This window comes from Platichthys flesus, chromosome 11, assembly GCF_949316205.1.
Source record: "Platichthys flesus chromosome 11, fPlaFle2.1, whole genome shotgun sequence".
Taxonomy (NCBI): Eukaryota; Metazoa; Chordata; class Actinopteri; order Pleuronectiformes; family Pleuronectidae; genus Platichthys; species Platichthys flesus.
This window is the reverse complement of record NC_084955.1, coordinates 17,384,696-17,408,411: the sequence shown is the minus strand read 5'-3', so window position 1 is coordinate 17,408,411 and position 23,716 is coordinate 17,384,696. Positions and strand designations below refer to the sequence as shown.

At 46.4% G+C, this 23,716-nt stretch overlaps 2 protein-coding genes across 5 annotated transcripts; both read right to left on the bottom strand.

The window, feature by feature from the left end:
- Window positions 1-1,718: 1,718 nt before the first annotated feature.
- Window positions 1,719-14,004, bottom strand: si:dkeyp-69b9.3 (myocardin). Of its 4 annotated transcripts, none has more exons than XM_062398455.1 (16): window positions 13,725-14,004; window positions 12,676-12,844; window positions 10,529-10,582; window positions 9,625-9,680; window positions 9,038-9,104; window positions 8,222-8,350; window positions 7,918-8,114; window positions 7,636-7,776; window positions 6,942-7,092; window positions 6,610-6,850; window positions 6,381-6,519; window positions 5,396-5,980; window positions 5,205-5,303; window positions 4,914-5,051; window positions 4,769-4,823; window positions 1,719-4,679 (listed from the first exon to the last, which is right to left on the bottom strand). In XM_062398455.1, the coding sequence occupies exons 2-16, from the start codon at window positions 12,728-12,730 to the stop codon at window positions 4,240-4,242; spliced, it is 2,547 nt and encodes an 848-aa protein (XP_062254439.1). In that variant the 5' UTR covers window positions 12,731-12,844; window positions 13,725-14,004; the 3' UTR covers window positions 1,719-4,239. The 4 variants fall into 4 exon arrangements, with proteins under 4 accessions (XP_062254439.1, XP_062254442.1, XP_062254441.1 ...); XM_062398458.1 differs by having other exon boundaries at window positions 4,914-5,015; XM_062398457.1 differs by having other exon boundaries at window positions 8,222-8,347.
- Window positions 14,005-18,251: 4,247 nt separating this feature from the next.
- Window positions 18,252-23,688, bottom strand: LOC133965561 (protein sister of odd and bowel). Its single transcript, XM_062400174.1, has 2 exons — window positions 20,419-23,688; window positions 18,252-19,284 (listed from the first exon to the last, which is right to left on the bottom strand). Exons 1-2 carry the CDS (start codon window positions 22,768-22,770, stop codon window positions 18,937-18,939), a joined length of 2,700 nt encoding a protein of 899 aa, XP_062256158.1. The 5' UTR covers window positions 22,771-23,688; the 3' UTR covers window positions 18,252-18,936.
- Window positions 23,689-23,716: the final 28 nt, after the last annotated feature.

Genomic DNA, 23,716 nt, shown 5'->3' with positions numbered 1-23,716 from the left:
GTAATAAGAGTGTCATCTGCTAATAAAACTATAAAGTCATTAAGTCCAAGGTGGAAAGAGGGAAAGAGTCTACAAAGGCGTGTTCTTGCACTGGGGAGCAACATGAGTTGTTTGGCAAGACATCAGAGAGCAGAAACATCCAGACTCATCCATCAGGTTCACGTGGATCCATTAAGTCAAGCTACGCAGTTTACAGAAGAAGCAGTGTGCTGGGATTTTAAATGGGGAAAAAATTGCATGGTTTGTAAAATACAGTATATATTATAATCATAGCAACTAAGAAAACAGTTCACATTCAGTGGCATTACACATTTTAGTAGTACTACTAGGTGCAGAGTGAAGAAGAAGAAGAAGAAGAAGAAGAAGAAGAAGAAGAAGCACATTGCGTGATTTCTTGCAGTCTTCACTTCTAAAGATTTAATCATAGTGGTGTTGCGATGACAGCAATGTAAACAAACTGAAACCGGATCTTTGCTGAAAAGATTAAATTGCTGAGGAACACACCGACGTCAAGCACACACCCCTCTACAAACCAATCAATGTCGAGTACAGACGAGGCCCATGTTGGTGATGATGTCAGGATGTTGACATGTCACAATGAATCACGATGTGAAACTAAATGGATCACATACAAACAATGTAACAGGGGCATGAACCTCTAGGCTCAGACCTTTTGTCGAGTGTCGCCAGCATGCTGACATTTTGGGGTTTTACTGAAACACCCACATTGGAATGTTGGTGCTGAAATGTTGTAGAGATATTCATGGTCCCCACAGGATGACTCCTACTGACATCAGCTACAGATTTAAACCCAGCACTGTGCTCTGTAGGGATTATGAGCATGATTGCTCAAAGTACACCTGCTCCTAGAATGTAGCCTAATATCAGTTCCATCAAAGAAGAGTAATTGCTTCGGGATTTCATATTTTGCAAGGGATCAATACGACTGCACCACTTTTCATCTGTATAACGTTGTCATTATGACCAAAATTTTCGAATTTCCTGTGATATTAGAAGATATTAAAAGGAACGATGCTGTTGTCGACAGCAAAAAGGTTTCTGGGTTTGAACCTGGCGACAGGAAGAGGCCACCGTCTCCCATCATCCAAAATCCTGCAGGTTAGGGGGATGGGTGACTCTCACGTTACCTGTGGATGTGTGTTTGATTGTTTGAGTAAATGGTTTTCTGTCTCAATTTGGCAAAACTGTCCAACAATGTTCCCCACCTTTGTCCAGTGTCAGTTGGGATAAGCTCCAGCCTCCCTGCGTGTAAAGTTTACAAGGTTATGACTAATGGATGATGGAGGGATGGTGGTGATGTGAATTCTTTCTTTTTCTTTCAGTGTCCCTTTGCCTGGGATGATCTCTGACCAGAGGTCGAGGTTTATCCAGCTTTTCATTTACAGCTGTGTCGCTGTTCCTCCACATTAAAACACTGTGTCATTCATATTTATCACCAGCCATGGGGATGTTGCAGCTGTTTCATAGATATTTAAGCAGCATATTGGTGCAGATGAATATTTAACTTACTTAGTGATGATCAATATTTGATAAGACATCATTTGAGGGAGTTTTTTGGGGAGGGGGGATATGAGTGATCAGTAGTTTTTTCTTCATAGAGCAATCAACGTGTTAATCCTCCAAACGTGCCGTTGGAGCTCTTAGCTGCACTTAACATGAAGGGATAAAAGAAGCAGAGAGGGAACCACATAGAAAATCTATTAAGACTTTAATTTTCTCAATGCTTTTAAATACATTTTGGATAGAGGGTGATATCATTTTGTATGAATAAGTTACATAATAAATAAAAGCAAACACATTTTATCTTGTCTCACATTTTACAATAGCAGCAGAAGTGGCCAACAGAGTCTCAGTTACCTGAAACACCCCAATGTTTCAAGCTGACGTCCTCAGAGGTTTAACCAAACCTGTGGAAGCATCTCAGGGGTTTGCTCCAGGAAGACTCTGCTCCAGTGTTGGGAAATGACATGAGAAACCAGGAAAACACTGGTGTGGGCCCTAAAGCACTGGAAGTCACAGGAGGTAGCATCTTACTCTCCTGCCAATTTTTCCTTTTCTTTTTTTTTTTATGCAGCAGGCAACGTTTATTGATCACCGTGATTATCACAGCGGTCCACTCACACTGAGCTGCATTTTTCATAGTGTCTCTAGTATGAAAGCTGTATAACAACTGCTTCAACATAAAGCTGTAATACCGTGCTGAAGATGTGCAGATGCACAGATATCCTCTTCTAGTAAGAAATCCCCTGCGGCTGTCTTGCTTGGTAAGACACTAGTTCATCATCAGAACAAAAACAAAATCAGGCCGACAACAAACGTGACATGACCTCAGATCTGCCCGGTTCTGCCGCCTTCACGCAGATCACTAAACATTACCTTTTTTTCAAAATAAAGTGGTCATAAAGGAGGACGTCCAGTTAGATATGGAACAAGATTAATGTTCCAGATATGGATGAGCCAATCAGAGCTCTCCAAACATGATTGATGGGTCGGTGGGCCAATCAATGGCAGAATGTAATTTTATGTAGATGGGACTTTGTATCTAAATTACATTTATGTGGTACAGCGGGGCTAATGGCAGCTAGCCTCCGTCAGTTCTTTCCCTTTAATGTCATTATGTTAAGTGGGGGTTGAGAATGGACATAACTCACTGAACGTTTATCATGCAAACAAATAATGTACCCATTCCTGCGCCGCCAGTAAATCATCTACAATATAAAAGCAACATCAATGTCGCCATTAAGAGAACGGGCAGCATTTCACCGCATCAGCTCCACGCTCATCCCCGGGCCCCACGACTAGTTTCATATTCTCTCCTCGTCTATATTCTCTTTTGCTAATTCTACAGTGCATCTTCTCTCAATAGAAGTGGTCATTTCTTTTTGTGTATTGTACAGCAATGTCAAATAGAAAACATTTGTGGAATTCATTTACACAAAGTGAACAGGTGTGGGGTCGGGTCGTGAATCAGGCTAAATCTGGCTTTGCGAGTAGCAGCGTAAGCTCCGAGCAGCGGGGCCACGCGCTGTCGGGGGTTAATAGGGGAACAAAATGACCACCTGTTTTTTTTTCTTTTTTGTGATGAGGAAACTTTCACTCGTCTGATTGGTTCATTTGTTCGAGGACTGTTTGCTGGGTGGTTGCCTGATTGCTCCGCTGGATAACTTGAGCTGGGTGACGTGGTTTCTGTTCCTGATGATTACACTGGATGACTACACTGGAGTTACTGCCCGCTGGCAGAGAGACTACAACGAAATGTCTGGTCTGGATGTGGACACAGAATAATCCTCCACGTCTTTCCTGTGTCTTTCACATGTATCCTCTCTCACACACACACACACACACGCATACACACACAAACTCAAACATTCACACACACACATACATGTGATCGTGAGCAAACAAATAGCTACAAGTGCATTTTGGCATTATTGCTGATAAATATACATGGAAGCGTTTGTGTGTTGACACATACAAACAAAAGCAGTCTTGTGTGCACAGTCACACACTGTCAGACATAGTGAACACACGCATACTTTACTAACATGCACACAAACACACACACACACACTGCTTGTTTGTGGCTTGTGCCAGCTTTCTCTCTCTGCATGCCGACTGTGTGTCTGGCACCGGGGTTAAGGTCTGGAGCCACACACAAGCTGTGTGCTCTGTCTGGCTCTTACACACTCTAAATGGGCTTTATGAATGGTTAGGACTCAATGACTGAGTCAACACCAGGGGCCACACTCAACCCAGTCCAACAGCGGCTTTTTGGAGATAAGTCAGAAACAACATTCTCCCAGTGCAGCCAGGAAGCATGTTTAAATTAATAGGCCACCAGGTTTTCTTTTGTTTTGCACTGCAAACACTGTGCCGTGGAGTGTGTCAGTCCACAGATGTGTTGCTTGTTTGCCTTCCCCGGCTGAACCCAAGTGATTTAAAGCAGCGCTATGCAGTGTCTATGTGTGCGTCGGGTGCATGTGTGTGCATGTGTTTGTGCTCTTGCTGCCCCATCAAAGCCATGTTTGATCTGATCGCTGCGATGAATCCAGCTCTCGACATTGCGTGGAGCCGGGGACTCTGGCAGCCTATCAGATCGGCGATGGATGGACGGATGGGGGCCTCTAATCACAATCTTGTGCCCTCTGGGGGATGCGTACGTTTTGCCCCATTCATTACCATCAAAAATGAACACGTAAGTTATGTGCACACAAATCCTCACCACTGCTCTATCATCAGATCCAACACTCGATTGACATTCAAATCTGAATCCAGACTGAAGTCTGACTCCACGAAGGGAGCTGTCGGTGGGGTGAGAGGGCGGAGGCCACACGTCAGCGTTTCGAGCCAGTCGGCAGCGTCAAACAGCGTCGGGGCCCGTCGCTTCCGTGACTTCACAGTGGACGGCAGAGGGGAGGTGCAGATGGGAGGTGGGGGAGGAGCTGGCACAACCTGGCTGGGGTTTACTAACGCGGGAGATGGAGGTAGCTCCAGCAAGAGAGAAGAGCAAAGTGGCGAGGGCAGGAAGTTGTCGTCCCTGGTGTGCTGCTGGGAGGCGTGGGACTGATCGACTTGAGGAGGAGGAGGAGGAGGAGGAGGAGGAGATGGGCCGGGGGCAGAGTGGACCGGGGATTTAAGATCAGAGACATTGACAGAGTCTAGAAAAGAGGAGGTTAAAAGGATTAGACCCTGAAAGATGAATGAGTGCCATTTAAGTTCTCGTCTTTATTAATTATAGGACACTCACCATCGCAGGTTATAGGCTCATCCAAAATGTCATCTATGGACTGCCGAGGGTCCATCTGTGGCCAAAGGGGGAGAGAAAAAACTTAATTCCCTAGATCAAAAAGAAATTGTTAATGATCTCCTCTTATTCATCTACAGACGCTGACCTGTGCTTTCTGGATAGCCTCCTGTAGCTCCTCTTCCAAACTGCGAACGCTGGGCAAGGTCTGCACAGGACTGGCTGTAATCTGCACCGGCAGCTCAAAGTCCTGGCCAATCACATCACATGGTTGAAAGCAAAACACCTGATTAGAAAGCGGGGGTAGATTAGTCCGCAGGTGGTGATGGGAGCTGATGTTAGAGCAGTATTTTACATTACAGGCTCTGTAGTGTGTCTTTGAAAAGAGACGTCTGCATGCGATTATGTGAGAAATGTGTGTATTGGTTTGTGTGTTTACCTGTGTGAACAGCACCTCTGTCTGTGCATCTGTTTCTGGTTTCCCCCGAGAGCATCCTGGATCCTGTTGCAGGAAAGGATGCAGGGATCCGTCACAAGACTGAAGGAATGGGGGAAAAAAGGGAATTGATGCAATTAATTCTCACTAAATGAGCAGTTTTGCAACACATCCAAGTGGCTGGCTGTCCTCACCTCATTCCCAGTGCTCGTGGAGCGGTCCCTGGGCCTGCTCCGTATCCTCTGCCTCATCTCCAGCTCCACATTCAGCTCCTGCTGCTGCTGCTGCTGCTGCTCGCTCTCACTTCTCCAGGGAGTCACACACTGCAGGGGCGAAGAGGACGACATGGGGAGACTGGGACTGGGAGTTCCTGAGGCGGTGCTGGCAGGAGCCAGGAAGACGGCGTTGGTGAGACCGCACTGTTCCCCTGCCAAACTGACTGACGCAGCACTTGTGAACCTGCTGGGCACGGCATTCAGATTTCCATTTGGACCGTCACTGAGAATCCCATTAGGAATTCCTCTGTCCTGGATGTAGAGCTGTTGGTTCGGGCTGCCGGGCGAGTCCGGTCCAGAGCTGGAGCTGGAGCCAGGGCTCTGGCTGGGTGGCAGCAGGGGGCAGGGAGTTAGGGGCTCCTGGTTGGTACCCAGTTGGCATAGGGGAGCAGGGGGCAGGTGAGTGTGAGGAAGCTGGAAGGGAAGTAGACGCTGCAACAGGGCCGGCTTGGTGCCGGAGACGGGGAGGCCACGCTTACGCAGCTGCTGCCGCAACTCTGACACCTGAGGAGTGGGAAAAGACGGGGTTAAAAGGGCAAAGGGCAAAGTTTCTTATAATCATAAATCAGATCTCGGATACATATCTTATGGGCTTTAAGATCAATACCTGCAGGGAGGTAATGAGGTCTGTTTGTTTTTAAACAAAAACTAATTGACTGATTATAACAAAACCTATATGGGTCAGGAAGAACCAATTCAATTTCAATGTTTGGATCTCACAATTTCTTTCCATTTCTTTGACATTGGGAAATAGGGAGTTTCATTTTATTAGAGTAATTCATGGGTTTTGATGAGACATAATTAGAATGATATTTATGAATCCAGATCTAGTGAATTTAAATGGTTTCATAAGGGGGGTGTTGGGCCTTAGCGGGGTGAGGTGTGATAGACATGTGTCTCTTACTGTTAGATCAACGAGGTTTGCAGGCAGAGGCTCGGGGCTGGACGTTGGGTTTGCGTCCACGGGGGTGTGGTTGGTTGTGGCAGGCGCAGGTTGGGGGTTGAGGGGCAGGGCTCCAGACGATTTCACACAGTGATCTCTGCTGCAAGAATGACAGCAGCATTGACGTCTGACTGGGAAGTTGGCTCAGATTGAATTACTTGGCACTGTCAGCAGGGAGCTCAATGCATACCTGGATACAACAGTGACCTGTTGCTGTGGTTGTAGCTGCTGTTGCTGCTGCTGCTGCTGATGTTGTTGTTGTTGCTGCTGCTGCTGGTGTTGTTGTTGCTGCTGCTGATGTTGTTGTTGCTGCTGCTGCTGGTTCTGGAGGATTTGAAGCTGGAGGATGACCTGCTGCTGCTTCAGGAGGTGGGAATAGGCTGGGTCTAAAGACTGGGTAGGGGTAGTGCTCTTCTGTTTGGCTCCTCCCGCTGAAGAAACAGATTTGATTTAGGGTCGGTTTTAAACAATAAAATACTTCTCATTGATTTAAAATCAAAAAAAAAAGAAACAGACGGATACCTCCAGTGCCAGAAGCTCCTCTCTGGTCCGGAGGAATGTACTGGTGATACTTGAGTTTCCTCATTTTGGGTTTGGTGTCCCTCGGTTTCCGTGGGCGGGGGAGGTGGTTGAAGTGCAGGGAGGAGCAGGTCGGGCTGGCAGGCTGAGCTGTCTGTCAAGAGGCACATTTCCCAAACGTCCTTACATTGCAACTGTACTGTGGTTTGTGGCGAGTCATTCGAAGAACGGCGAATAGAACATCAGGGAGAAATGTCAAGTCATTTTTACGTTGTTTGACAATATTTGCCCCGTGTCAAGGTTAAACATGAAACGTAACAATGCCTCATAAAGCTCCTGATGACAGCACATGCTGCTGGTGTATGAATGCGTTAACCTATGGGGCAAATACTGAACTACCCCTGAGGTGCAAAGTGACACTAATGAATGCAGAGCAGCTAACAGCAGCTCTTTGTGTTTGACAAAACAGAGGAGTGACCATCCTGTTGGGTTAAGACCTCTACAGAGCTCGATTATTTTTTATGTTGTATACCTGCTGTGAAAGGCTGCTACCATGACAAGCACATGGTTTTCTCAATGACAATAACATAATACTGCGTTTATCTTGAAAACAGAAGTGGTCCTTATAAATTTTAATTAGCAGCTGAAGCACGTTTTTAGTCTGTGACATCATTATCATGCACTAACCCCACATTACCTTTGGCAGCAGGGGGGTGGTCTGAGAGGTCAGAAACATCCCATTTGGTCTCCCAGTTGTTGCCATGGAGTTTGATTCACCCAGCGTTACAGTCATCGGGTGTCTGATGCCCTCGGTTGCCGGGAGCAACGTCAAACCAGACTAAAAGCAAAATATAATAAGACTATCAGAGTTGGCCCCATATATAAACTCATCATTCACTTGTAATGTGTATATCAGAGGTTGTTTATCAGACTTTCTTTCTTTTCACGTCCATCTCAAACCTCGACCCTGTTTCCTCACCTGAGCATGAGCGGGGCTGTGGTTAAGGGGCGGGCCCACAGCTGAGAAGTCACTCAGTAATTGGTCGCCTGGGAGCCCTGGTAGAGAAGAATAGGCCGGTGATTGGTGAACGCCATGTTGCCCCGTGGGCGAGGAGGAGGCGCAGGAAGAGATGTCATCTTCGAAGACATCAGCGGAGAGAGGGAAGGAGGCCGAACCTGAGGAGATGAAAAGTGAAGGGAGGTAAGGTCAGAGGAGGAGATTGGGTAGAAGGTGGAGAATGTGTGTGTGCGTGAGAGTGTGTGTTGTCAGTGTGTTGACTCACGGTTCTCCAGGGGCAGCGTGTGTTGGTGCTGGTGCTCCACAGGTCCAGGCTGACATTGGATCCTCTCGGTGAGGTCCTGCGCCAGGCGAGCCTTCTTCTGCCTCTGGGCGCCACACACACTCCTCTCTACTGGGGGGGAGAGGGAGGGGGGGAGGGAGGGATGGTGGAGTTAGGCAGGAAGAAGGGGGACAGATGGGAGATCAGTGGATGAGAGACTGGAGAGAGAGAGGCAACAGGATTTCAGAACATATGGGATGTGAGCATGCACAACATTGTGGCCACGGGCGATCAGTCCCAAAATCAAACCAACAGAGGCGTCAAAAAATAGTAAACACTCCTGTCTACAGGGAGCACTCAGTATTCCCCTGGATACAAACACATCCACATGATATTTTTGAAAAGGGCAGAGAAGGACATTTTGGGAGATCAGACTGTTATTAGAATAACCGTCTTTTCAAATTAAAAGCAGGGTTAGAGGGTGTGGAGATAAAGAGGGAAAGTGAGATGACACAGGGAGATGTCAGCGCCGGAGGAAGAAAGATGACTGATCTCCGGATGGGCGGGTTTATCACATGCCGTCAATCACTGATATGTTTGAAGGCGGTTTTAAAAAAAATCAAAGTGCAGCAAGGTCATATTTCTGTTTAACTGACAGCTGATGAAACAGCGACAGATTTACACACTTCATTTCCTCGCACAACAATGGAGAGCAAATCAGCTCAGAAGTAACACAACACAGACAGAGAGGACGGTGACGGGGGGGAATCGAGGGTAAAACCGGACCCAGTAACATTTCTGTATAGATGGAGCATCTACCTTGTGTGGTTTTAGTGTTCAGACCACTAGGGGGCAGCTTCTGAGTGGTACCATCTTCATTCAGACGCTGCAGCAGGAAACATCAGGTCAGAGCAAAGCTACAGATTAGACAGCAGTTCACTGAGGGGGAAGGTTAAATAAAACTGGACCTCGGTGTCAGTGTGAATGAACACCAGGGTTTACACATATTCACCCATGAAACTATTATAGTGTATATATGTTGTGTTTATACATGTATTATATAATTACATTCCAATTCACCATTCACCATCAGAATAAATTGTTAATTTCTTAATAACATACTTACAGAGGATATTGATAAATGCAGCTAAAGATGTATTCTCATTCTATCCCATCAAATATATCCAGTCATCCTAATTGTATCCACATATAATGTGTATCGGTATATAATGTATGTGCCGGTGCGTAGATTTATTTAAATGTTTAATTAAATGAATAATTAATGAACACATATTTAATTTATTTAATTAGCCAATAAAAAATAAAAAATGTAAACATAATCAATGAATGCTTTACAATCAGTTTTTGATGCATAGTGTGAAACGTGATGGAGGTGATGAACTCACCAGAGCTTCACTCTGGTCTTTCTCTGTTTTTTGAGGTGGAGCAGTCGGTTTCAATCCTATGAAGACAGAGAAGACGTGGTTATGAGATGAAATCTAAATAACGAGGACATCTTCTGAAATCAGATTTCTCATTTTGCTATTTCTTTAGACAGCGTCAGCCGAGTGGAGCAGCGTCGCAGCTGCACCGACAAATCCCTCTCTCAGCCTTTTAAACCGAAGCTCCTCCACGTTACAGTGTGGCGCCTCACAGACGCTCTTTCGTGTCGGCAGGTATCAGAACGTGCAGCTCCTCTTGTGCAGCCTGTTTCAGCCTCAGACAGCCCAGTGGGACCTGGAGCCAGGTGCTGTGCCTTTCAACAAAGTAGCTGGGATTGCTTTTCATATTACTACAATATGGACTAAAATGATAAACAATTTCCACACAGATGCAGAGGCATATATAGGAATTTTGAGCTCATGGTACAACTTATCAACTACGTTGTTGAATGATATCCGGGTACATAAAATTACTTGATGAAATTGCCAATATATAAGTTTCATTACAATTAAATAATACACGACTTGTTATAGTGCATCTCTACAATCATGATAGCTGCTTTATTTGAGGCCCTTTTGCAGACTTGTCACTGGGCATATTTTGCATATCTTGCATATGTGAGGTCATTGTGTCATTGGATTTAAATCTATAGTTATTGCTGCCGTTTTATTCAACAAGTCGTTCTGTGTAATTCACTCCAGAAGTGTTTTCAAAGGAGGTAAACGCTGGTAAATATGTGCACAGACATCGAGTGATCGATAGTCAATCATCTTTCAGTGGGAGAGGGGACTTCATTCGTATGAAATCCAACATGCAGTCATAGTGTAGATGGATCAATGACAATGTTAATGACACACATGGACTAACCAGAGTCTGCATTGATTTCACTCTGCCTCCGGTTCTGAATCCTCAGCTGCAGCACTGACAGAGAAGGAGAGAGATCATGTCAAAAAATGATGAAATATTACAGTGAGCTAGTTTATTTCCCTTCACAGGACAAATGATCTGAGACAACAAAATCATGCTGACATCACAAGGTACATTGGGTCACTGTTAAGTGATACCGCCTTGGAACTGATACCACCCCATACTTTGCAGTGCTTGTAGATTATGTATCTTCTCGCATGTCTGCAAACATCTACACACGCAGCACACGTCTACGCACACATGTGAACATTCAGCACGTACACACCAACAGGTGACGTGAGGTAGCAGTGCCCAGTGCTTCCCTGAGTGCATGATACATTTCGTTTTGAGTTCTGAGACCTGAGAGACCTGGCGAGGGCATGGGGAGGGGGGGGGGGGGGAGCGCTGTGCAGGGAGTTGAGGGCAGCAACTATTTATCTCTCAGTATGTCTATTTCTGTTGGTCCCATCCCCCCTTCAGCTGTCCCACTCTCTCCACAAGCGTCTCATGCATCCCCTTCTCCTCACGTCATCCTCATTTGTGCTGCTAACCACACTCTTCCTGCTCTCCTGCCTCACTGACAACGCAAAACATCTCACAAATCTGGGTTTAACAGCAGATTTGCACACTGGGCTCCGTCCGCTTAAGACATCAGAGACGCAGTGCTTGTCAGAGGGAAGTTTTCTGTTCACTGGTTGTGTGCATGCTTGTCTAATATTTTAATTTGAGTCATAGGAAATATATAATTTTGTTTGTTTATTTTAAATTTCTGAGATAAATAATGGCCTTTTAAGATCGTTGAAGTTAATCACTTCTTTGGTTGAACTCATTGAAACTCAGACACATAAAAGCTACGACAGGGTCTCAAGCTGAAAAGGTTGAGAATCATGACTTAAACTTAAACAATTTTGAATTTGAAACAAGTCACATCCAAGGTTAACAATGAGATTGTTCAAACTTGTACACGGAATAAAAACAATACAAACTGTATCGTAAACAATATCCAAAGTACATACATTGGTTTATAGTATATACTCTCAGCCTGATATATTCCTCCTGCTTCCTCAGCTATGTACATACATGTTTCAAACCGAGCAGCTGCCGTAGAGAATCATGTTTTCCAGCAGGTGTTTGTTCACCTAAGGGACCGTCTCCATGTCATTTCCTCGCCTTTCTATTTTACCAGACGTTTGCGACAGCTGCCCGGAACCACAACAGTAGCCACTGCAACTGCTGAAGGTTGCACTCTGCAGTTCTAGTCCGACAGTTGTTTAATTGTGTATCAAAGAATCATGGCTGTGTCCTGAAGTAGTTTTATTCAGCAGAGTGAACTTCTTTTGTACAAGTACAACTCAGGGATATCATTTAGAGTTGATGCCAGCTGTCGTTTCCCCCCAGTGTGCTCCCTTCTCATGTCACCTTCAATGATAACCTTTTAGACTGTAATCTTATATCTGCAACCTACTTTTACATTTCAAATCAAATCCACATAAGACCCATTTTACTCTGCAGCAAATCTGACTAGAGATCAAATAATCACTAATGAGTCTTTCGCTGTGGAGCTTTATTTCTTGAAAGGTCTTGCATGAACTCTGTTTTCTCGCAAATGCACAACAACTTCAGATGAAGTGTGCGAGAGAGTTTTCTGTATTTGTGTTGTTTTATTTTTTTCATTGCGTTACAGAGATTTAAAATCTGGTCACTATTGTTAAATTCTTAATAATAAATTCATAATTATTGTTTTTGATATTAAAATGAATACTTTTTCCTAGTAAAGGCCCATTGTTGTTTTGTATCAACCAACCAGCCTGTGTTTTGGTCAAAGTGTGACACAGTGACATGCAGAGATCTCTGCTGTCCTCTCGTCTATTCAAGACATCGCTGTCGCTGACAAAAAAACCACTAAATCCATTCACCATGATCGATACCTTCACTCTATTGATGGACATGGTGACTGATCAGCCAATAACTTAACGCAAACAGTTCACCCCCATTTATTGATGCTAATGTTGCCAATTATGCCCGAGATGTAAAGCCGGTGTTTTAGGTGAAATAAATCCTCCTCCTTGTTGAGCTGCTGGAGTCGGAGCCTTGACGAGGGTCCTCACCTGAGCGGAACTTGTTCCTGATGAGAAGTGACCTCTCGGAGGCCAGCAGTGTCATGGTCGAGGGGAGGTCGCGGGGGAAGCCTGGGAGCGGAGCAGAGAGAAAGAGGAAATTCCTGGTGTCACTTGACCAGGAGGAATGGACCCTCCTCTCCTTCTGTCTCTCTCTCTGCTGGGGGAACATCAGGGGGAGCAGAGGGAGCGGGACAACCAGAGAGACAGATGCTCGTTATCCACTGATAGACACAAACCAATATTGATAGAGGCACACAAAGCGCAGCCGAGATGGATTGGGGGGGGGGGGAATAGAGACGTAAAGCCTCTCAGACCTACAGGCAGACTGAACACTGCAGTGAGAGCTGCTCTGGCAACAGCAGGCCTCCCCACAGACGGCCTGTCATAATCACACAGAGAGTCACAGAGGCCCACCCACAGAGACGGAGCTAACGACACAGAGAATCAAACAGACAAGGAGGCTTTTACAGAGACGGAGCGAGGAGCCAGAGGAAGAGGAGGAGGAGAAAAGTCAAGCTCGCATGAGGGACGGAGACAGAAGCCCCAGCAGATGCTTGGGCACCAGAGCTGGAGGAAGTTGATCTTGACGGACAAACCCGAAGCATCGCTGCAACACACGTTTCCCCCCCCCCCCCCACAAAGCAGGAAGAGCTGGGAATCTACATAAGCTGCATTAGTGCACACACACACACAACTTATTAACAATATTGATTTGAACTGGCCGGCCACAGAACACCCAGAGGAAGCCTGTTTGAAGGGAACGGACAAACACACACACACACACACGTGCTGTGGAATAGCTGAGGTGATGCATACTAAATCACCAGAGTGCTCGTCCTATTCCCTCTCCCATAAATGCACACACCTGACTTATTTACAATACGAAGAGAGCAAGAGGAGGCCACTCACTCATTAATGCAGTCAAATAACAAGCAAGTGATTGAGAGGTCTCGTCTGGCACAGGCGTAACTTCACAGCACTCAGAGCACTGACAACACAGAGAGAATAAAGGCAAGAGAATGAAAGAGAATACTTACAGGAAAAGAGAGAATTGAGTCCCCCGGGGGAAATTGGAGTGGATTTAAGATTAAATTGAGGAGAGGTGCGAGATGGAGGAAGAGAGGGAAAGAGAGAGAACTTCGTAGTGCGTTTAATGACGATTTCTTTCTTTCATGTTCTTTTCATATCCTTTTTTTTTCTGCCTTTCTTTTCGCCCCCCCTCTCAGTCTTCTCGTGTCCCTAAAGGTGAAATGCAAGGAGCAGAAGGACCTGTGGTTTCCTGCGTCCCCCTCACGATAGAGACTCACCCTCTCTACCTCTGCCTCGCACTCTCTGCCCCTCTCCCCCATCCGCCCCAAAGCATCCTGGATCCTTGGTGCCAACTGTGAGCGACTGTCAATCTCTCCCCCTCCCCCTGCACGGCCTCATCTCCCCCTCCCCTCCCCTACAGCAGCCATTCACTCCCCAGCTCCCCCCTGACATACTGACTGACTGATCCCCAGGCAGGATCAGACAATAAGTGCTTTTCTTTGTGTTTGTGTACTGTCAAAAGTATTCACAGATGAAGTTAGTGCGGCTGCTTAATGTGAGCGCCTGAGCTGCCACGTAATGTGACGGATAGAGAAGTGAAGGCAGGATAAAGAGAGGGTTTATTACGAGGCAGCGGGAACAAGCCCGGGAGTGTTTTGGACTCACATCAAATCATGAACTGCAGCAGGTCTGCGGGCTCGTATGCTGCTGTCAAGATACCTTTGGGTCAGACCTCTTAAAGTGATTTAGTGGTGTTTGCGTGCACGTATGCATGCGCTTGTGCGTGTGTTTGTGTGTGTGAGTGTGTGACCTCACAGAGTGTCACAGGTCACTAAATCAGTGTGCATCAGCATAAAGTTTACAGTATGTATCAGAGCTGGAGTTTCACTTCGCTGTTCAGGCGTCCAAAACAACCGGGGTGAATATGGGGGAGAGTGTTTGTGTGTGCATGCTCTTTTACATGCGGGTGTGCGTGTGCGTGTCTGTGTGTGTGTGTGTGCGTGCATGTCTGTGTGTGGGCATGTCTGTGTGTTTGTGTGCCTGTAGGCTACAGTGTGAAAGTGGGGGAAGTGAGGTTGTAGCTGGAGCACCTGTTCCGTGGATTTGACAGACAGGCCGGTGTGTGCTGGTTCAGCAGGTCGTAGAGAGGGGGAGACACGGAGGGGAGGTAGAGAGTGGTGAGACAGAGGAGACAGCAGAAAAGTTGGGGAGCAAACACTTGGGGGGGGGGGGGGGGTAAGTGTTTACGATGAGGACATGAAGAGGGCTGGAGCCGATTGGGTGAAAAAAAAAAGGAGGCCGCTGCCATTTTATCTGATGTGGAAAGAAAAAGACGGTGACGTGGAGATCCACTGATCTGAGAACGCGCAGCAGAGATAGCGCCGCGTGGGCCAATTGCAGTTGCCATGGAACAAAAATGGAACAACTAATGGAACACCAAATGAATGGGAACCTTCACTTAATACATGGTTATAGACAGACGGCACTTTCAGGTGCCATTTGCACAGCATGACTGTTTGTCGTGATTATAAAAGTGTCACCTTTGACAGCTTTTGCCACCCCTGCTTTTCACACTCACACAAACATCACACACACACACACACACGCACACACACACACACACACACATACGCACACACCAGAAACACACACACAAACACATACATTGACACCATGGCACATTATTGTAGGAAAGGTGATGTAATTGCTTTTTCCTCTGCTTCCCTGCACCACATCTCCGTCCTCTCCTCCACAGCCGGGACTCCCTTTCTGATTAACACCTGTTATCCTTCTTTCACCACAACCCTCCCTCTCTCTCTCTCTCTCTCTCTCTCTCTCTCTCTCTCTCTCTCTCTCTCTCTGACACACACACACACACACACTCTCCATAGTGTTAATCCTGCACTGTGTCTGGTGAGCGAGGAGGCCTGCACGCTGTCAACCTTCCCCTCGAGATGTATCATATTTCTCTGTGTAATTCTGGGAACAGTAATCTTTTCATATAGGACCTCGACTTCACACGAAAACACCGGCTGAATAGCTCAATATAGCTCGGAATGACAACACACTCCATGTGTCTGCATAGGTGATTTCATATTTATGGCTCTTTGACTGCAGTGTTTGAATGAGGCCCTCCTGCCTTCCGCTCTCCACCCTGGTATGTGTATCCCTCCACCATTTGAGAGACAGCCCAGAGAGAGTGAGCCAGGTCCACCCAGCACATCATAGGTGTGAGTGTGCCCTCACATGGCGGAAACGTGAAACAACAAGCCCTGCATGGTGGACCTAGGGGAAAACAAGAAAAAGCATTCACGGTTAGTTTAGCTTCCCGTCGTGTGGGCTCCCGTGGCAGTAATGGGACGCCTGCGATGCAACAAAGCAGATACACAACACAAACATATCAAAGCACTGAATGTATCAGAGCGGATAAAAAGCAGAAACACACCAGTACAACAACACACTTCATTACATGTGCTGCCTCTCCCTGCTGGTTCATCACTGGGTCTTTTCTCACCTCTCTCTCTCCTCCTCCTATACCTATATCACTTCAATCACTTGGCCGTGTGCCTTGTGCCACTCAGAAGGCCCGCTGCTCACCCTGCTTAATACACACACAGACACACACACACACACACAAACACACACACAGCACAGATTTCTGTCTGTCATCCATCTGTCTGTCAGTCACTACACTTTGAAGCTCTGAGCAGTCTGGATAGTTCCCAACACTACACCCTGCATACACACACACACACACACACACACACACACTGTACTGTACACACACTTCTCCAGCTGGACTGCTGATCCCACACATTTGGCTGGCTGAATATTCATCATGCACTGAGGACCTTGTAGCTCAGCGAGGCAGCGGCCCACTGGTATTAATTAGGGGACCAGAACCTGTTAGATGAGGATTCATTCTGCTTTTTTTTCTTGACAGCATCACTTTGATTTAATGACTGAACCCTCAGAGTGACCTTAACAATGTGTAAGTGGCTCCACAACGAGCCTCTACAAGAATGATAAGAGCAGTGGGGAGTTCACCATCTTACGGGGTTATGTTATTATGAATAAAAATCCTAATGGTGATATATGTCGTTTTATAGATTGATATCTATGAACTAGATGTGAATGTTTGTAGTTAGCTCTTTGTTAGTGTAAACACTGAGCATGTTTCATTAATAGTGACATGACTTTATTTATTTATCATGGAGAAACAAGAAGAGAAAAAGCTGCTGTTGATAATGGAATGCATGGGCTTTTAATATAAAAGGCACAAATTCAATTGGGATAAACTCACTTTACAAGTAGAACTATTTTCTTATAATTTGAAGCTGTATAACTAGTCAAACAATATATTTTACACCTGTGAATTGTTCTGTTTCAATATATTATCCCTAAAAGCTTTTATGGGCACCTGGTTCACTTGTCTTGTATGTTGGGATCCTACTCATTTATATGCAACCTAGCCCATAATGGTCCAAAACACGGTGGTTCACATTCATTCTCAAGTCCATCTAAACACAATATTTCTAAGTAAGACTAGGTCCTGAGGAGACGTCTCTGTAGAGACGTGGGACAAAGGACAAAACTGTTCTTTCACTGTGCATGGGATGACTTCTGAAGTTCTGCTGAAGCGAACACGGGGTTGAACTTCCTTTCTTCTTGTTTTTCCGCTGACACTGTTTCCTCGTTAACTTGTGGCAGAGGGGAAGTAAAACAATGAGGGAGTATTGTCTTGTTTTTTTCTTCTGCTGAAGCCTGATATTAGCTTTACATGATCTTTTGGATGATTACTTACATTAACGTCAAATTAGGATCTGATTATGAAGACACATTTTAGTCACCAATATCAGCTACATATCAACTTGTGAGTATTGCCGGACCTGAGGACCTGTGTGGCTGCCCTGCAATAAATAGCATATAGTTCATAACACTCTCTTACACTTCTCTCCTTCCACCGACCCTCTGGAGAAGTGAGGTTTTCAAACTAAAACACAATGGAGCTCAGTGCAGGCCTCTCACCCAAAGTGCCACAGTGTCGCTATCAGCACAAGAGCCGGAGCAGGAAAAAGGAACGGGCCGGCCACGAGGACGCAGGTAGGTCATTTGAGCAATACAGTATTTAATAACTTATCTCCAGCTGCTTAGCTCTGTTAGGCTCTGTGGCTTAAATGGAGCAGAAAATTGAGAGAGTGCAAAAAAAAAAACACAGGAGCATCTTACAAACTCAATTACTCCCTGGAGGGAGGCCAAGTGGTCGGCTTGCACATCCCCGCAGATATATATTGAGTATCGTTGTCTTTTTTTAACTTTCTTCTTCTTCAAAAAGATCTATGTCAGTCTCTGGTTTGGTGATCAATGGAGAAAAAAGACAATAAACTTGGAAAATCAACTTGATTTAGCAGGGAGATGAGGACGCTAGCTGTCATTACTGAGAGATGCTTTATAGGAGAGTGAAACCTTTCTATTAAAAACCATATTACACATATTAAGATTATTTTACCTGCTGTATGAATTCAACACCGATGCGGAAGGAGACTGAAATGAAAAATATTGATTCAGTCCAAATTTATTTTGAATAAATTAAACAGAATTCACATAAAACAAACAAATAATCTGAATATAGTGTTTATGTTGGAATAACGCAAACATTTGGTCAGACTCTTACTTGATATGGATTAAATACATCAACACAAGAGAAAAGTATCTTCATCCACACAAAAAAAATAAAAAAACAAGTGAATGCTGAGTTCCAATAAATCAAGTGCAAATGACTCACAGTGTCTCTGACGGTAAGAAAGATAGATTACATCTCTCACATAAGATAGTGCAGCTCCTACAAATAGATCTCTTTGTATTGTATTTACACGTAGAGCAGATAATAGTTTAGGGAGTAAATAAGTTACCCTTCTTCTCTGAGCACTTCAGGGTTTCATCGTGGATTGTATGGGAATGCAACTTCAAGGGGGCACATGAGCAAACTAATTCCTAACTCACATAAAAATGATGACTTCAAGCATGAACCTTCCCTTCTTTATCTATGCAACTTTTTTTCATGTTAATTCAAAATCAGGTATGACTTTGAAAGCTGCGTTTTTGGCCCATTGAATGGAATAGTAATAATATACATTCATATAAATAAATCACTATTAAAAAAACATTTGTTAGTGCTTCACTTTTTGAAAGTAAATAGATAAGGAAAGTTAAGTGTCTTTAAGTTTCCATTTCAGACTCGGAGTTCTCCAAGTTGGACACCGTGGAGCTGTACCACTCGGCGCTCTCCTCTTCCTCCTGCACTCCTGCAACCACACCCCCGCCGCCGCCCATGTCCCTTCTCTCGTTCAGCATCTCCATGGCTACTTGGTGGTAAGGGTGTTTGCGCTTGGTGTGCCGCCGCAGCGTGTTGCGCTCGGCGAAGCGCGTGTGGCAGAGTTGGCACTGGTAGGGTTTCTCCCCAGTGTGGACCCGTTGGTGGCGCTGGAGCTCGCCAGCCTCCCTGAAGCGTTTGGCACAGATGGGGCACACAAAGTTCCTCTGGCCTGTGTGGATGTGCTTGTGTCTCTGTGGAAGAAATCAGCAATTTGACATTGAATATTTTGACATTTTATAACTTATTAAAGTGGTTCAAATCATCTTTATAGAGTACTCCTTTATGAAAGGTGAAACCACTGATGTAAGGATGAACCCACAGAAAACTATGGTAAATGGACTGTATGTATTTACCACTTTTCCAGACTTATGGACCAAACCGCACCAGTATGCAGCCATTTCTCTACCAAATATCTTTATACATGCACAGCCAACAGGGCAACCTGGAGTTCAATATCTGGCCTGAGGACACAGGGGATCAAACCACCGACCTTCTGGTTAGTAGACGACCCTCTCTCCATCCTGAGCCACAGCACCTCCACTGTTTAGGTTCACTCTAACCTGCTCTCATACCAGGCAGCTGTTTGCACCAGTTAAACTCCACTGAATGTTTCCTGCTCAGCACCAAACTTTCTCCAAACAACTGCTCCTGTCGCTCTGTATCTACTAAATGTGTAAATTAAAGTTATAATTATTACCACGACACTCGGTGGAAGGATGTGATATGAGTCTTGGAATGACTTTTGGTGCAGATCCATTTTGTTTAACATTATAAGATTTCTCTATATTATTATTTATTTCTCAGAGAATAATCCATGAATGCTGGTAGAGATTAATCAGACCTGTTTTGTGGACTCACATCTTTGAGTGTGTGCACTTTGGTTCAGATCAGAATAAAGTGGTTCCTGAAGGGGAGAGTTGGGGCTTGGCAGAGGTTTGTGTATCGATCAGTTGATAGAATACAAATCAAGTGTTTGGATATCATAACAGTGTAATTGGTCATTTTTCTAATTGAAAAGTCAAATATTTAAAGGTCCTACTTTCTAGAAAAGCTTAAGTTTTTTTCTCTGCTTTATAATATTTTTTAAATTAATAATTTGGGGTTTTAATGGTTGGCTTAGAACGATTCGGATTATCTACGTTCTCAGACTGGGAAATTGTGAATAACTTTTTAATTTTGAAAAACTCTGGAGGAGTAATCAATAATGGAAAGAATCATTCGTTCTCAGCGTGTTTCTGCTGCTCCAGAATGGCCAAAGGAAATCAGCTACTCTTATTGCAATAATAATTAGAGACATCTGTTCAAGTGACGTCTCTTATTATTACCTGCAGATGGCTGGAGCGTTTGAAGGCTTTGCCGCACTGCTGGCAAACGTGAGGCTTCTTCTGCGAGTGCGTTATGGCGTGGCGCTCCAGGTCGGAGAGGTAAAAGAAGACCCGCGGGCACAGCTGGCAGTACAACACCCTGCGGGCCGCCAGAGAGTTGGGCGACGCCGCTGGAGAGAGAGGGTCCAGCGGGTCAAGCGTATCCGTGGGGAGTATGGGTCCGATGGGCGGGGAGGGAGGGGCTGCCATGTTTGAGAAGTAGAGGTGGTCGTCCAGAGGTAAATGTTCAGAGTGCAGGTCGCAGGAGTCGAATCTGGACTCCGAGGCCGGGGATGGAGCTGCTGCCTCGGAGCTGGGCAGAGCTGCAAAGGTCATATTGGCAGACAGTAGGTGAGGAGAGGCTTCTGCAAAAGTTGATGGCTTTTCGTTTTCATTTGAGATTCCTTCGGCAGATATGGCTTCAGTTCCAGGGTTTGGGTCAGCGGAGGTGGTCTGAGCGTGGAGAGGGGGGGCTGTGCTGTTGTGGTCACTCTGGGGAGCAGGAGTGGAGGCAGGGGCAGCAAGGACCGACCCAGAGTTTACATTAGTCCCTCCTGACAGGACGACTGGGGGGTCACCGGCGCCCAGTCTGATGACAGGGTGGGACAACGAGGTCAGAGGGGACCCCAGTGAGCCGACCTGACCACAGGACGACGGGAGGGAGACCGTCGCTGATGCTGCAGTGATCTGAGACAGCTGACCCGTGGAGGGGTCCAGCACAGCGATGGGGGTGGAGGTAGAGTCGCCCGAGAAGGAGGGCACAGAGGAGAGGAGAAGGAACATGGGGGTGGAAGCACCGGGTGACGTCTGAGCGACGGAGAGGGGAAGTGTGAGGCCCAAGGGAGCGGAGGAGAGCTGAGGAGAGGAAGAGGAGGATAGGAGGAGGATGGGAGCATTGGTGGAAGGGTTAGTGAGGATCTGGATGGGCTGACTGGGGACTGAATTCCCAGAAGGAGGGGACAGAGCAGCGTTGGCCTCCTGGACCGCTTTAATGCTTGACTCTGAGGCGTGTGAGAGATCTGAGTTCAGAATCAAACTCGTGAGGGCGTCTGGAGCGTTTGTCGGATCTGCACCAAGTGACGGTGACTCGGTTTCGGGGGCCATATCAGAAAGTGCATTATCTAAACTTTGGCTGAGGCTCGGCTCTGCTAACTTCGACGACTCCGTTCCTTCCACCCCCGCTGAACGAGCCCGATCCGAGCTGGGATCCTCCGGCGTGGAAGCATCGACCTGCGGCACTTTCACTCCATCCGGACTGAGAGTATACGGGATTCCCTGGTCGTCTATGAGAAGAAGGTCGTCAGTGTCACAGTCGATCGAGGGGAGGGAGGTAAAGACAGAGGTTGAAAAGAAATAGGGAGACAGAAGAGAGTCTTCAACTGTCTCTGTGTCGTTATCGTCCTCTTCTACTACGTCTCTGTCTCCATCTCCCTCGTATTCATCTACCTCCATGACCAGCGAGGTCTCACAGCCAGAGTCATCCAGACAGCCCACACACCTCCTCTGCAGAACCTCTCTTTTCTTGGGTAAACTCAGGTCCAGTGGTTCCGTCTGTTCCTCCATTCCAACCTCGCCAAAAGTCTCATACGTCTCCAAGTGCATTTCTCTCAAAATAAGCGGAATACTTTTCTCAATTTCTCCCTCTGTAGTTTCGTCTTTAATCATCTTCCAACTCAGTGTTTTATCTATAAGAGCTTCGGACAAATCCAAGACATCTCCCTCTCTGCACATTTTATTCCCTCCCTCGGCTTCCGTCTCGTGGAATGATTCTTCCTCAGGTTCCTCTGGCTTTTGACGAGCACCTTCCTTGAGTCCAGCTCCATGTTTGACGGCATGTATTCGGATTTCTCCTCTGTGTCTCCCTGCTCCTGATGAGGCCAGAACAGGCCTACTGAAGTGTCTGTGAGCAAAGTCTTTGGTCTGGCTGATGGCGGAGTTCGTGATTGGCCTCTCGCACCGTGGGGGGACGACAATTCGGATCCTGATTGGCTGGCTCCGCAGAGCAGGCACTCCGGTCGTGACTGTAATTGGCCGCCTGAGCCCACCAATCTTAGTTGTTTCCTGAGAGGCTGGCTTGGAGTTCCCGCCCCCCTCTGGCTTTCTCCCATTGACTGGAGGAGCATCCTGTGTGATGATGGTCACCGCTGCTGTGACGGGGCACGGCTGGAGGTTACCTGGTACAGTACCGAGGGACGTTTTGTCCTCTGAGTCCAAGCAGCCGCCTGTCACTGCCTCTGGTCCCCCTGCACACCGGCTGCCATTTTGGGCATCCAGACTGCCACTGGTCAGGACTGAAGCCAACTGAGAATCCATTTTGGGGCATACCTATTTCTATCTCTCTGAAGTGGGGGGGATAGGATAATGAATTAGAAACTCACAGTTGCAGAATGAGGATAAAACATTTCATGAATGGCAAAGGAAGTTAACACACATCCTGTTATATCTGCTTTTTAGGGGTCAAGTGAGCAAACAGTCAATATCATCACTGTTTTTTTACAATATTAAACCACAGATTAAACTCCTTTATCTCTAACTGACTCATCCCATGACACCTCCCTCCTCCTCGTCCTTCTCCTTCTCCTCCACCTCCTCAACACGAGATGCTCCTGGTAATTGTGCTGTTACCCTTCATGAATCCAAAATTACATCTCGGCTAAATGTGACCGATCGATCCACAGAAACGCACCGGAGCGCAGGAGGGTCCGAGTGATGCGAGCGAGACGACATTTCCTCCTTCGCACTTCCACCGCGATCCACATGCGACCCTCACAACAAAACGCGTCATTCTAAAAATATTAGTCATGATCTGTTTACATTTCCAGGTTAGTTTAGTTTTTTTTTTGTGTGGGGGAATAAAGCGAGGAGCACTGTCCGCGGCGGACGAGACGCCATTACGCACAGTCCTAGGTCCGAAACGCCCGTGTGGCCGTGGTGCGCTCTGACAGCTCTCGGACCTGGGACATCTCTAACCGCGGAGCAGGAGGAGCAGGAGGAGGAGAAACGTGTTTGTTTGCAGACAGCCGCGGCGTGCGGAGCGCCGCGTCCCCCCCTCAGCCACCGCAGCTTCCTCGAACCCACAGCCAGCCATTTTAGAGCCGAGGGTCCGAGACACCGAGAGCGCAACCCGGCGGCTCCGGGACAAACTTTCCCCCGGCGCGCTGTCATCTCTGTCCGGCCCCCGCTGCTCCCAGAGCCGGGGCAGGACGCTTTGGATCCCGTTTAAAAACTGCATATCTGAACTATACTCCACCCTCGCTGC

Excerpts from the sequence above, each read along its gene's own strand:
- si:dkeyp-69b9.3 (XM_062398455.1), bottom strand. The coding sequence starts at position 12,730 with ATGACACTGCTGGCCTCCGAGAGGTCACTTCTCATCAGGAACAAGTTC. Across the intron at positions 6,851-6,941 it reads AGGAGCTTCTGGCACTGGAG|CGGGAGGAGCCAAACAGAAG; the intron begins GTATCCGTCTGT and ends CTGTTTCTTCAG. Across the intron at positions 5,304-5,395 it reads CCACGAGCACTGGGAATGAG|TCTTGTGACGGATCCCTGCA; the intron begins GTGAGGACAGCC and ends CCATTCCTTCAG.
- LOC133965561 (XM_062400174.1), bottom strand. The coding sequence starts at position 22,770 with ATGGATTCTCAGTTGGCTTCAGTCCTGACCAGTGGCAGTCTGGATGCC. Across the intron at positions 19,285-20,418 it reads AACGCTCCAGCCATCTGCAG|AGACACAAGCACATCCACAC; the intron begins GTAATAATAAGA and ends TTTCTTCCACAG.